Source organism: Xenopus laevis, chromosome 5S (genome assembly GCF_017654675.1).
Source record: "Xenopus laevis strain J_2021 chromosome 5S, Xenopus_laevis_v10.1, whole genome shotgun sequence".
NCBI classification, from domain to species: domain Eukaryota; kingdom Metazoa; phylum Chordata; class Amphibia; order Anura; family Pipidae; genus Xenopus; species Xenopus laevis.
In genome coordinates this window covers 63,666,750-63,681,407 of record NC_054380.1, presented here as the reverse complement: position 1 = coordinate 63,681,407, position 14,658 = coordinate 63,666,750, and the positions used below count along the sequence as shown (strand labels likewise).

The following is a 14,658-nucleotide window of genomic DNA, read 5'->3' as shown; positions in this document are numbered from 1 at the left end:
TTGAATTTTTTCAATTCGAAAATTCACCTCGACCTTTTTCGAGTTTTGTTTATCATTGTTTATCATATTGTTTTGTTTTATGGCTGTGCTTTCAAAGTAGCAACTTCCTTTTAATATATAACATGCCTCATGGAAACAGCAGTATTTCAGCATTGAAATAAAAAAGCCAGCGCCAAAGGCGCGGGAGACAGACAAACAGGCAAATAGGGTGATATAGTTTTGCGATGTTGCCACCTCTTGTGTGAGAAACAGAACACTTGTTTCACCATATATGTGTTGCCCTCCTTTACTATCGACCTCCACCAAAGGGTTAAAAAACTTTCCTTAAACACTCGTTTAGGTGGGTACTCACAAACAGGGAATATCAACTTGCACGTAAAATCATGAAGCGCTTCTCCTTGTATGAACTGTGAATCAACATGCAGCAGCGAATAGTGTAAAAATACCTTTTTAATATTATTAAAAACAAAGCTTAAAATGCACTCACATGGCAAAAGTTTAAAAAGAGCATATCTATGCACCGTCCACCTGGAGGCTCCCCCTATATGCACCAGTCCGCACAAAGAAAATCCCAGGTTGAACAAGCTTGGGAAGTTGTATAAGCGGTCGTTTGTGTTCGTTCGTTCCTCGTGTACGATGCTGGGCGCCTACCAGTGACATCACCTGCCTTACGTGTTTCGTCTTGTGACTTCTTCTGCCATGTGAGTGCATTTTAAGCTTTGTTTTTAATAATATTAAAAAGGTATTTTTACACTATTCGCTGCTGCATGTTGATTCACAGTTCATACAAGGAGAAGCGCTTCATGATTTTACGTGCAAGTTGATATTCCCTGTTTGTGAGTACCCACCTAAACGAGTGTTTAAGGAAAGTTTTTTAACCCTTTGGTGGAGGTCGATAGTAAAGGAGGGCAACACATATATGGTGAAACAAGTGGTCTGTTTCTCACACAAGAGGTGGCAACATCGCAAAACTATATCACCCTATTTGCCTGTTTGTCTGTCTCCCGCACCTTGGAGGGATACAAGTAGGAGCCGGCTGGGATTTGTGGACACAATTGAACCTTGGGCCTATTCTCCTTTTAGGATACTTCCCCAGTATTTCAGCATTGACATAAAGTTTATTGGATTAACAGAAAATATACAATATGCATCATAACAAAATTAGACAGGTGAATACATTTGGGCACCCCAACAGAGATATCACATCGATAGTTGAGCCTCCTTTTGCAAATGTAACAGCCTCTAGACACCTCCTATAGCCTTTGATGAGTTTCTGGATGGTGGTATTTTTGACCATTCGTCCATACAAAATCTCTCTAGTTCAGTTAAAGGAAAACTTTACCCCCAAAATTAATATTTAAGCAACAGTTTATATCATATTAAGTAAGGCCATTTTTATTGTCTGCTCTAAATTATAAGACAATAAATTCACTTTTCTAAACAATCGTTCATTCTACAGTGTGCTGCAGTGTATTGGACTATTATATCATATTAAGTGACATATTAAAGAATCTCACCAAACTGGAGTATGTATTTAACTAAATATTGTCCTTTTACATGTCTTTTCTTGAACCACAATCTGTGCTGCCTCAGAGATCACCTGACCAGAAATAATACAACTCTAATGGGCCCATTTACTAAGGGTCGAAGTGAATTTTCGAATTCAAAAACTTCGAATTTCTAAGTAATTTTTGGGTACTTTGACCATCGAATAGGCAAAAATTCGATTCGAATTGAAAATACTTCACAAATTTGACCATTAGAAAAATAACCTCCACTTCGACACTTCGCCACCTTAAACCGGAATTGCTGTTTAGCCTTTGGGGGACCTCCTATAACCTTTCTGAGTGTTTGGCTAAGTTTTGAGTAGTCTAAGTAGTTTTTTGTAAAATCGTTTGAACGATTTAATCCATCAATCTAACAATTTTTACTTAGATCGAATACGTCAGTTTTTGATCGAAAAAATACTTTGACTTTCAAAGTATCAAATTCAATCGTCGAAGTTTTTTAACTTCGAAATTCGACCCTTAGTAAATATGCCCCAACTGTAACAGAAAGAAGTATGGTAGCAAAAGACAGAACTCTGTCTGCTAATTGTGACCTAACATGTATGGTTTGTTTATGTGCACCGTGAATCATACGATCCCAGCGGGCGGCCCTTATTTTTTAAAATGGCAATTTTCTGTTTATGATTACCCAATGGCACATACTACTAAAAAAGTATATTATTGTGAAAATGGTTTATTTACATTGAGCAGGGCTTTACATATGAGCTGTTTTATGCAATATATTTCTTATTAGCGACCTACATTGTTTTGGGGGTATAGTTGTCCTTTAAGCAATCAAAGAATGACTGCAGGCTATGAAACAAGATTATGTTACTTCTGACAAGAATCCTAAAATTTCATTACAAAAATCTAGGAAAGCGCATGACCATATGAGCAATTTATTATACAGGAATTTGGTCTTTTATTTGGAAAACTAATATCCAAGCTAAGAATTACAGGATGGCCATCTCCTATGAAGTTAATTATTTGTAAATAATTCAGTGTTTTCAATTATATATATTTCTCTATAATAATAATATTAATAATAATACAATACATTGTACTTGATTGTAAAAGCTGCATACATTTTTTTAATGTTTACATTTTATTTTTAAACAGGTATGGGACCAGAATTATCGGGACCTGGGGATATCCAGATAAAGGATCTTTCCATAATTTGGATCTTCATATCTTAAGTATACTAGAAAATCATGTAAACATTAAATAAACCCAATAGGCTGGTTTTACTTCCAATAAGGATTAATTATATCTTAGTTGTGATCAAATACAAGGTACTGCTGGATAACAGGTTTGCAGATAATGGATCCCATACCTGTAGTACACTTACGGTATGGTGATCTAAATTACAGAAAGAAAAAACTTATCTGGAAAACACTATGTCCAAAGCATGGCAGATAATATATTACATAGCTGTATCTGCAGTTTATATCTACTAAAACTTTGCAAACACAAGGAAACATGATGCTCTTTATGTAAAATGTACTTGTACCTTCAACTGAGTTGTTAGGAGTACCCTTCGAAGTTTATCTGGATTGCATCCTCTCCTCCGGCTCATTCTTTGGGATGCAAGCTCTAATTATACAAACATATGAGTTAGATCATATTCTTATGTATAAATGATATATAAGGATTCCTATGTGTCTCCCCTTCATTTTTTAAGGCAGGGGTGCCCAAACTTTTTGCAACGAGGGCCAGATTTGGTGAGGTGAAAATGTGTGGGGGCGGAACATACAGCCCAACATTCTTTGAACCATTAATATTAAATTACAGTAATCGAGTAATCGTAGCAGTAATATTTGGGCACATTAGTGAAATGATCTGCCACTTGGTCTATACTGCTGCCTGTGTGCTAAAGGTGTTAACAATAGACATGTACTGGAACGTAGTGACCAGGCCCGGACTGACCATCTGTGAGATCGGGCAATTGCCCGATGGGCTGCCCTCTTCCTTATGTATATGGGCCGCTAGAAGCAATTAGAAATAAAGAATCGGAACATCCGTACTGACAAGCTTTGCAGTGTGTGTGCACGAGTTGAAATAATTCCCTCCCTCTTCCTGGGTCCTGAAGTGCTGTACATTTACATAACGGCTCAGCAGCCAGCCCAGCCAATGCTTTCTATAGGTCAGGTGACTTACTCACTGACCTATAGGAGAAGATACAAATAGGCGCGCCTCTTTTTGAGAACGTGCAGCCAACTTATCTCTCTGGCTCCGTGGGGACTGGGGCTGTGCGACCGTGCAGGAATCAATTAACCCTCTCAGCCTGGACCTGAACCTGAACAGATCTACACAGAGAGGAATCAGTAAAACAGCTGAGCATAGCAGGCCCAACCAAGCTAAAGACAAAACAGTAAGAACTTATACCTGACTGTAATTGGCAGTAAGGAGGAAATGCTTAAAATAGGAGATGTCTGCCTGATTTTTAAAATAGAAGGAAATGTACAAGAGCTCATTGATTTCCCCTCATTTTAATATAATGTTACCTAATACAGCACATGCTAGCAATGATTATGTATATCATACTGCTAAGGGTGGTAGAACTACAGCTCTCAGATTTAGCTGGTATGCCAACCTATAATTCATTATTTAATCATTCTGCTTCCAACCCCAATGAATTATCTGTAAAACTATTTGGAGGAACAGTTAATGTTGGCTACCCATAATTAGAGAGTTGTAGTCTATCAAACAGGACTGGACCAATTTAGTTTGGCTCCCTATACAAGTTTCAATTAGCCCCCCCTTCAGGCATTACCATTTCCCACCTTACCATGACGATATTTAAATAAAGAAAGCAAGAAAGTGTACAATACATTAATGAATGAAAATTTTCATTTATATAAATATGTATATGCAGCCATCCATCATACTGCCCCTGTACCTGGCAAACAAGCCCACCACACAGAAGCAGCTCTTAAACTGTAGGGAGAAGATGAGGAAGGTAAGGCGGGAGGTGGATTCCGTTCTGCTCGGCAGCCCGAGTACCATGTTTATAGAAATAAATTATTGAATAAGCGCAAAGAATAAAAAAAAAAATCATCTTTAAAGTGTGCCCCTCGATGATGGCGCCTTACGCAGCCACTTATTCTGCCTACCCCTAGTTCCGGCCCTGCTACAAAATAAAGGTATACCATCCTACTATGAGTTCTGAAATAATCTCTGTGCCATCCTACTATAAATTCTATGGTATTTATACTGTATATATGAAATAGTCATCATTTTGTAGCGGCATCTGAGCGCCTGATGCTTTATAGCTAACCTATTTTCTGCACTCAATAGGCCACTTTTCAAAGAATGTTTACAATAATGTCTGTGATTTTAAACTCTCTAGGTTTTTGGTGAATCCTTTAAGTTGACCTTGTTATATTTAGAGAAATTTCACATATAGAAAAAACGTATCTGACATAAAGCTTTGCAGGGTCCAATAACTGCATTCTAACTTGAGCTTGGATGCCATGGGTTATTTTTCCTGCATTTTATTGAATATGGTGTTTTGTGTATAGCATTTGTTGTCATTTAAAACCTTTATATTCTGCTCGGACGTGGGCTGCTTAGATGTTTTTGCCTGGGCTGCTTTTAACTCCCAGTCCGGCCCTGGTAGTGACGCCATACTTCCTTTGTTTATTGTACTGGCACGTCAGTAGGTCTAATGACACCTTCAGCCCTAAAGAAGTATGCGAAAACAGCGCGTCTCTACGTGCCAGTACGTGTCTATGGCTAACACCTTCAGCACACAGGTAGCAGTATAGACTAAGTGGCAGATCATTTCACTAATGTGCCGTAATATTACTGCTATGGGATTCCTGATCACACTGTGCTGGGGGGCCTCATTATTATTAATTTCATGATGGAGGCTGAGGGCCGGTGTAAATTTGAAAATGGGCCGCAATTGGCCCCCGCGTCGCACTTTGGACATGCCTGTCTTAAGGTGAAGAATTAATTTTGCCTCTATGGGAAGTTTTATGCACAAAAGATTACAATATGCATTAAAAGTTCATGGGCATCTGGTGCTTGGTGAAATCTTTCTACACCTGAGGAAAGGCGTTGATCTCCCTAATAACAGTGCTTCCATGTTTAACCACTCCCTAAAATATTGTAGGACTCTTACCCACCTCACACCTGTTCTCTGTTTGCTTAAAGTCTTCTTTGGAATGGTTAAATCTTTAATACAAACATGAAATGACTTGGATAATTTTAAAGAAATACAGTCACCCAGACATAAAAAGCTGTATAATAAAAATTATTTTCAAATTAAACATGAATCCAAAATTCTTTTTTTATCAAAATATCCATAACTGTCATAAACTTGCTTAAAAGTCTTTTAAGCAACTTGCTTAAAAGCTATCAATCTTATATTCCTGCCCTGCCTTAGGCGTAGAGGCTTGTCTCAATAACACTGTTCACACAATGGCTGCTTGCTTGCTTGCTGTGATTGTAAATTCCAAGACTAAAAAAAACAAGGTAAACAAAGTTTATTTTGCTTGACTAACATCATAAAATAAGATTTGGATTTATTTCTTAAGGTGTCTGGTTCAAAATATTGCTTGTATGCTGCAAAACAACAAGCATAGGTAGAGACAAAAATGTTGTTATATACAATAAATAAAAGTATACTTAGACTTATCTAAAATACCTGTAAATGCTACTGTAATTCAAAATAGTATTACATTTTTATTTAGTTTTTACATTTCCTTTGATTTTCAGAAGGGCTTATTACAAAACAGCATAAAGCTCTTACCCAAAGTTAAAAAGTACAAAATAAGAACTCGGTAAAAAATACATGGATCTGAAATACATTAAAAAAGCAATTTTAAATAGTGCACTTTCACAAAGAAGTGATATCTACTTTGAAGGAAAGTCATTTTATACTTGGGGGTACCAAAATTTAGGCACCCCCAAGTGATTGTATTTACTTACCTGACACTCCAGGCCAGTGCTCCTATCAGCAGAAAACTGCACCGGCCAAGGGTTCTTCCAGTGAGCACCATGGAGCGATCCTCTTCCTGCTTCTTTGCTCTTCAAATTTTCCAGGCAGACACATACACACTAGAATGAAATATCTGTCTTTTTCGTTAAAGTTCGGCTTTTCACTCTACTGCGCATGCACAGCCAGAAGCTGAAAGAAGAAGCAGGGATAGGATCGCTCCGTGGTGCTTACTGTTAGAACCCCAGGCAGGTGCAGTTTTTTGCTGAGCACCAGCCCAGGGTTCAGGTAAATACAATCACTTGGGGGTGCCTATCTTTTGGCACAACCAAGTATAAAATGACTTTCCTTCTTCATTAATAATATTGTATAGGGGTTATGAAACTAAAAATATTAAGACCCCTTTTAATGGTGAACATATACTAGCACTGAATTCCGATTGTTTTTATTTAAGTCTATGTACTCAAGGAAACTAAGTAACTAAAATGCCCTAGAATACTTTCAATTAAATCCCTGAGAATGCCCTGAGAATAACTGAACACAGTTGTAGGTGAAGCTGTTAGCAATTATCTAATATACTTGGGTAGAAAAAAGATTTGGGTCAGGTTGCTGCAGTTAAGCCCAGAAACGAGGATCTGAATACTATTGGTGCAGGACTCTATAATCAAAGGATTCAATTTTTACCTAAGTTACATTTTATGCTTGTTTTCATTTAAAAACCCCTAATAAGGACTGAAATCTGACCAGAAGTTCCATAGTAACAAATGTAATCAGACCTAATTATTGAATTATGCAAAAAAAAAATTGAGGTTTATTTTTAGTTATTAGTGTCGCACCATATAAAGTAAATAGTGTAATAAGAGAAAATAAGAAAATGATCAATATAATTCATGTGTGAAAAATTATACAACTCTCAAAAAAATTAATTGGTGCAAAATTCACGTTTTCACTATATGTCAGACATATATATGTCAATCATGTGATCAAAAGTTCATATTAATTGATTAAACATATGGTGCATCCAGTGTATAAAGTGCCTTAGTGTATAAAGTAATGCGGAAAACAGAAAATAATATTGATAACAGAAATCAGACCAAGACTGCAGTGTGAGAAAGCCCAGGAAGTGATTAAAAATTACCCATAATTTTATACCTGACAATAAAGGACTGCACTGGAGAGCTTCAAGGGACTCTGCTTCAGGCTTTCTTTTTATGACAGGTGTACTGTGCATGCAGGTATGTTTGGATTTCTGCTTGCCCTGTGAAACTTGAGAAGGAGAAAGGACAGAGAAATCTGTAGGTTCATTTTTCCCGTGAATTGTTGCTTCACTCTCCAAAAGTGGTGATGGGGAAATAACATCCTTGTTATCTTCTGCTGTATCTGTATTATCAGGAGAAAGAGTATCTTGCCAAGAAGTCAATACTGGAGAACTGGGCGAAACAGTATTGTCCAACAATTCATCTTGATCATTCCTGCCACTCGAGGCAGGTTTGGATGAACAAGCAGTACTAACAAATTCCCTTTCAATAAGCCGAGACTCAGCACTGTCAAGTATAGGAGGGGGACTGGCTAGATGAATCTTTATATTATTTGCATTCTCTGGTAGATCATCAGAACTTGCTGGCTGTGCCAATAAAATTTGTATTTCCTTTGGAGGCAAGCTGTTGCAGCCAACAGGCACAGAAGTGTTTTTGATAGCCTTTCTTTCAATTTTTTCTTTAATTTCTTTATCTTTGCATGTAGTCTTAGATGCCTCATACAGTTCTTTGGCTTGAAGCCACATTTGTACTCTTTGAGGATGTGGAGCACTTTTACATGGCATGATGACTAGTTTTGTATCATTTTCAAAATCAAGACTATCCTTTCTTCTTTCAGCCATAAGGCGGCTCATCCGAGATGGTGAAACAGGTCTAGGGTTTTGCGTCATTGCTGAAAATGCAGTCTTCCAGAACCGAAGTCCCTCCACTGAAAAGTCGCCTTCAAACTCAAGAAGACTATAGGGTAATTTTGTTTCTATTGTGAGAAATCGTCCACCAACCTCTCTACAAGAAAAAGAATATAAAGTACAGGTAATTCAGTTTAAAAATCTAGACATATATGAGCAATCTATTTTGCTGCTTTTTTTGTTTTGTTTCTATTTAGAGCTATCTATTAAAGCAACAGGGTAAGGTCTTTTAATGTTGTATTTGCTTTTCACCATTTTCTGTACTGTATAGAAAGACTTTAGCTGCTCCTCTATATATATTTGGCAACAGATCTGTAAAGGAATTGTTTAGTATAAAAATAAAAACTGGGTAAATAGACAGGCTGTGCAAAATAACAAAATGTTTTCAATATAGCTAGTTCGCCAAAAATAAAATCTATAAGGGCTGGAGTGACTAGATCTAATAGCCAGAACAAAATTCCCTGCTTTGCAACTCTCTTGTTTTCCACTGGTTGGTTACCAGGCAGTAACCAATCAGTGACTTGAGATGAAGCAACATGGGTCATAATGGTTTGCTTTTGAATCTGACCTGCATGCCAAGAATCAATTGTAAACTCACTGAACAGTTATGTCCCATGTGGCCCCCCTTAAAGTCGCTGACTAACTCAGAGTTAGAGAGCTGAAAAGCAGGAAATAGTATTCTGTTCTGTTAGACATCCAGTCACTCCAGCCTTTATAGGTTACATTTTTGGCTAACCAATTATATTAGAAACAGTTTTTAAAGGGGAAATATGTTCAACATGAATTCAATACCTATTTGTTTATTTCTGGAATTGAACAGGGAAACTGAAGATATTCCATATTTGGTCCTTGCTCAGTAGGTAATTTAATTATATACAACCCCCTCGATTTAGCTTGTGGTGTGACTTATTTGTAAGCAGGAGTCCATTTTGCAGGGGGGGGGGATTATCTGTGCACTGGTATCTGATGATCTACCACGCAAGGAACAATCTGAATTTTACCTTGTTTAGCTCAAGAAATAATAAGAACTTCACATTCCCATAGATGCACAATTTGAGTCTCACTTAAATTAAAATGAAAGGCAAATTACACTTCGGGCTGCCAAAAGTTAGGCACCCCCAAGTGATTATTTTTACTTACCCAACATCCTGGACCAATGCTCCTATCAACAGAAAACTGCACCAGCCCAGGGTTCTTCCAGTAAGCACCACAAGCAATACTCTTCCTGCTTCCTGCCGACTATTTCATTCTACTGCGCATGTGTCTGCCCCTTGAAATTTGAAAGCTGAAGAAGAAGGAAGGGGATCGCTCTGTGGTGCTCATTGGAAGAACCCCAGGCCGGTGCAGATTTCTGTTGATAGGAGCACCGGCCTGGGGTGTCAGGTAAGTAAATATAATCACTTGGGGGTGCCTAGCTTTTGGAACCCAAATGTAAATTGCCTTTCCTTCCCCTTTAAATAGTAAGATTATTTTTGCAGGTACTCCCTTCCAGCTGTACTTTTATTTTTAACTGTATGTATTACACCTGCTCATGAATTAAGTGGTTTATCACTCTGGTGCACAAATGCAATACATGCATACACACAATTTTGAAATACATACAAATTCATATAATATCATATAAAGTTGATAAAGATGAATTACTAAATTTCAAGTATAAATTAAATATGGGCTCAAGTAATGTTAATCTACAATCTCCAACCAATACACAATTGTGTACTAGATTTTTAAAATTTACCTTGGTTTTTCTGGTGCGTCTGAAGGATTGCTAAAAAATGGTTCTTGGTAAATAGTTTCCATGAGATCGTGGTCCAACAAAGTTCCCATTATTTCCTCACGACTTGGGGCTGACATGAGAGGTTTTAATATGTGCACTGATCGTGGTGTAGAATTTCCATTTTTGGACTGAGACGGGGAACTAATGGATCTTGGAGAACTGTCAGGAGTTGGTGTTAGCCCCCCACTATGTCTTGATATATAAAATTCTAAATCATCAGAAACACTATCAACTTCTGGTGAAGGTAAAAGCCCTGTAAATGAGGAATTTGAGTTAGGGGGGAGGGATGCATCAAACATTGGGTTTTTAATTTGGCATTTAATCCCAGTTTGAGCCCATTCAGCGTGAGCACAATTTAAGGCAACATCTTTTAGACTAATGCTTCTGTTTAACCTGTATTTGTCTTCTGGTTGACAATTATAAAACCCATCGACTGAATGTGTATTTTGAGAAAGTAAGCAATTTTTCCACTGGTTTAGGAGAGAGTTTTGTTTAAGTTCAACAGATTTTTCAAACATATCTGGTCTAAGCAAACTTGGTCTTAGTAGCGGATGACCTAAGGAATAGGGTTTCTTCTTCTCTGGTTGTTGAAATTTATGATTTATACATTCATTATCTGAAACAGGGACAGGAAAAGGATCACTTAAAAATTTCTGCGGTAAATTTTGATCTGCTGGAATAAACTGACTCCCAGAGTATAAGGTGCACAGGCCAGTCTGACCTACAGCATTAATATCAAAATTGTAGTTATGATCAGGAGACAAGCTGTCTTCAATTAAGTAGCAGCTTTCAAAGTTAGGGTCAGAGAATAGACCAGGGCTTCTTTCAGATATACAGTTTTTGCTCCCAAAATCACTCAGATGTTTTCCCATGTCAGTTTTAATATTCGTAGCCACCTTAGATTTAGTTCTTCTAGGGACCCTTGTTTTTTTACCAGATGTTGCAGACTTTCCACTTACACTCTTTGGCTCAGATGGACCAGATTCACTGAATTTAAGCTTAACTCTTGACTCTTCACTGCTTGATGTTACCTTCTGTTGTTTTTTATAAAGCAATTCCTTAAGAACAGCTATTCCAGAATGTGTATCAAGAAGTGCCTGTGGGGAAACAGATTTTATAGTATTCTGATTTGTTTTTGTGCAGGAGAAAATTTCTGGTAAACAATTTTGACTCGCTCTCTGGATGGAAAACTGAGCAGCATCAAAAACATCACTTCTTTGCTTTTGTTCTACTGCTGTCATTTTATGAGTGCTTTTCAAAGACGTAACAACATAACGAATTGGTGAATTAAGTGCTTCATGGCCTTCCTCTGAAGATGTGACCAAAGTGTTTGAATCACAGTGCTTAGATATATCAGCTACATTTCCTGCATGTTTAAATGAACCTGGTAAAAGCTTTGGCTTTTCAGAGACAAAAGAAATTGGCGGGTTCTGAACACCTTGAAGTTTTCCAACAGATGCCAACAGCTTTTTCTGGACTTCTGCAGGATCCTCTCGAGTCATAAGTGAGCTATTTAGAGTCATACGTGAGCTATTTAAAGTGAACTGTGCATTTTGTATTACCTGAGATGAACAGGTAAATACATTTTGGGTTTTGTTTGGAGTTGCACTAGACTCGTTTTTTTGAAATGCATTAGGAAATTGAGTCTTCATTGTGTTAACACTGAATGTTTTAATACTTGGGCTTAATGGCACAGTTGCTGTAGCTGAGCAGTCTTTCTGAATACTTGAAAATTGCTGGAAATGTAGTGGTTTTGGGGTTCCTGGGAAAGAACTTATGTTACCAGGTGAATCATTCGGAGTACCATCTGTTGAAAGTTGTGTTGAGTGCACATGCACAATAGAAAATCCAGTTGAAGTGAATTCTGTGATGACTGGAACTGGTTGCACAGCTCCATTTAAAGCAGATGTCATTTGTTCTTTATGTGATAGAGAAGATCGTTCATAAACTGTAGGTTCAACTTTAGTATTTTTGTCTTTCATTTTTGTGTGCTTTCTTTGAGCCTTTTCACTTTTTTTTGACCTTGACTTGCCTTTTTGCGTTTTCCCACCTTTCCCCATATCAGACTGACTGATTTTTTTCGGATGGTTCCTAATTGCAGATGGAATAGCTGATGTCTTTTTTCTAGGTTTGTTTGACTGAACTCTCTTTTGCTGTTTTTTCATTGAATTGTTATGTTCTTTATTACGAACTACTAAAAGTGAACTTTTAAAGAGAGGCATTTCTGCAACTGGAATTGCCATAATTTCTTCAGCTCTTGGGTCAGTTGGCGACCAACAACGAGGTGGAGACATATTTATTGGACTTGGACATCTTTCCACAAGAAAACCAAGTTTTGACATAACATCTCTGTAGTCTGTGTCACAGTCTTCTGTTTCAGCATTATATGTTGGCTTAGGAAGAGATAAAAAAGAACGTATTCTTTTTCTCTGTATAGGCACAGCTCTCTTCAATATTTTATATTCTGTTTTAGGTAGTCTATCAAGTTTTTTCTTTGCAGGTTTTTGCTTTGTTTTTCGTGTGCTACTCTTCTTTGGCATTATTGGAAATATTGGGTATTTGGTTGCAGAAGATTCTGGCACCTTAGGCCAGAAATCTTTTATAGGAGCCATTCTGTTATATAGTTTTAGCTTATCTTCTGTTAATTTGACCTGTTCTTCAGTGGGATCAATCTTTTCCAGTTTCACTAGCATGTTTTTTCTCCCTTTAAATCTATTAATTATGATGTATTTGATAATTACTGGTGGTAACTTATTAGAAACTTTTCGGCGCTTACGAACTTTTTGAAAACCTCCTACATCATCAATGGTTTTCTCAGGCTGAGGGAGGCTTGATTTTGAGTTTGTTGCACCCTGAACTGGCTCTCCATCTTCACTTTCAAAATTTACTTTCCGTTTTGCTCTCAGAGTATATTTATTTCCACAAATTTCCAAGGATGGGTCTAAATCTTTTGCACCTTCCTCAAACTGACAAGTAAAAGTGTTCAATTCACAAACATTACTTTGAAATGCACCGTCATCCATTATCACTGCCATATCACAGGATGGTACTCTGTCAACATCAGGAGGACTTTTACTACATGCATTACCAGGTGCATAACTGCTGTCCTGTACTACTGCATTAAAATCTTCAGTATCCTGGTAAGCAAGGCATGGTATTGTATCAGTACCTATAACTATACTTTGTTTTTGAAGATTTCTTTTTTCACGGTATTCTACAGATCTTTGATAACCTAAAAGGCCCTCAATATCTTTTTTACTAGCACTGGAGTGCTCATTTTCCACCACCTTTAATTTTTTAACCAGTTTCAATCTTGATTGTTTTTTACATTGTTGAACCTTATAAGTCACAGGGGCAAGTTTTTGGGGACGGTTCAAACAGTTTGAAAGGACAACACTTGGAAAAAACTTGTAATGTGTTGCTTGCTGATCACCACTGGTCATGTCTGTTCCATGTTGTTGAAGCTCTTCAGATCGAACTTTACGCTTATTTGGGCTTACATCATTTATGGCATTATCTGCAGTGTGCAGTATGACTCTGTTAACATCAGCAGAAGCTGTCAAGTCATTGCTTTCATTTAAAGTACCAGGAAAGATCGTGTTTGGAGTAGAATTGCAGCATTTATCATTGATGTCTGCAGATCTTTTCATTTTATGATTACTACTTTCTGTGAGATTTCTAGGATTCCTATCCAATGTGCCTTCACTAAGTTGGCGAGTTATTTTTAAAAAAGATGTGTCCTTCTCAGTCTTTCTAATGCTTGTGAATTTTCTGCATTGCAAATGTCTATTCACTGATGGGACGTTATCTTCAAATGCTGCCTTGTCACTTGCTGGGACTGGAGCAATATCATTTTTGCATGCTTCTTTATGTAAAAGTTCTGGACTTGTAGAGTTGTTAAAAGATGCTGGATATTTCATATTATAAGTGCTATCATTTGTGAAAGAACAGACAGAAAGTTCAGGTCCCTTTTCTTCAGTTGGGTGCAGAAGCTCTTCTATCAGACCTTCTTTTTTAAGAATATGAGATGAAAGGGCACTTGTGTGTTGACACTGAAAAGCTGTTTTAGCAGAAGAGTGAGGTTCGAAGGAAGCAGCATCCTTGTGAAATATTGAATTCTTTATAGATAATTTGCTTTTTGCAATAACAGAAGAATGGGTAAGGGTGCTTTCATTATTTAGAGGGTTATCTGAAAAAAAAAAGATTTTGAAAAACGAATTAAACCATGATGATACAGAACAACAGAAGTAGAAATACGTAAATAAATAAGGCAAGTTATGTACAAATCAGATGACATATATTCCCCTTTTTGGTGGTGCTTTATTTAATACACACATGACACTACTAAATAATAATATACCTTGGGAGACAAGAAAAAAAATATTTTTTAAACTAACCACATATCTCTCAATAAGAGTATACAGTGCTTTTTATATGTATTGTCTTA

The 14,658-nt window shown here is 37.2% G+C and overlaps 1 protein-coding gene across 2 annotated transcripts in view; it reads right to left on the bottom strand.

The window, feature by feature from the left end:
• Positions 1 to 14,658, bottom strand: part of rev3l.S (REV3 like, DNA directed polymerase zeta catalytic subunit S homeolog) — a 123,139-nt gene that overhangs the window by 22,919 nt on the left and 85,562 nt on the right. For both annotated transcript variants that reach the window (XM_041564626.1, XM_018265392.2), the window contains exons 13-15: positions 10,173 to 14,400; positions 7,642 to 8,531; positions 3,058 to 3,140 (exon numbers count right to left, since the gene is read on the bottom strand). In XM_041564626.1, coding sequence (XP_041420560.1) covers positions 3,058 to 3,140; positions 7,642 to 8,531; positions 10,173 to 14,400 — 5,201 coding nt within the window. The remainder of the gene's footprint in view (positions 1 to 3,057; positions 3,141 to 7,641; positions 8,532 to 10,172; positions 14,401 to 14,658) is intronic.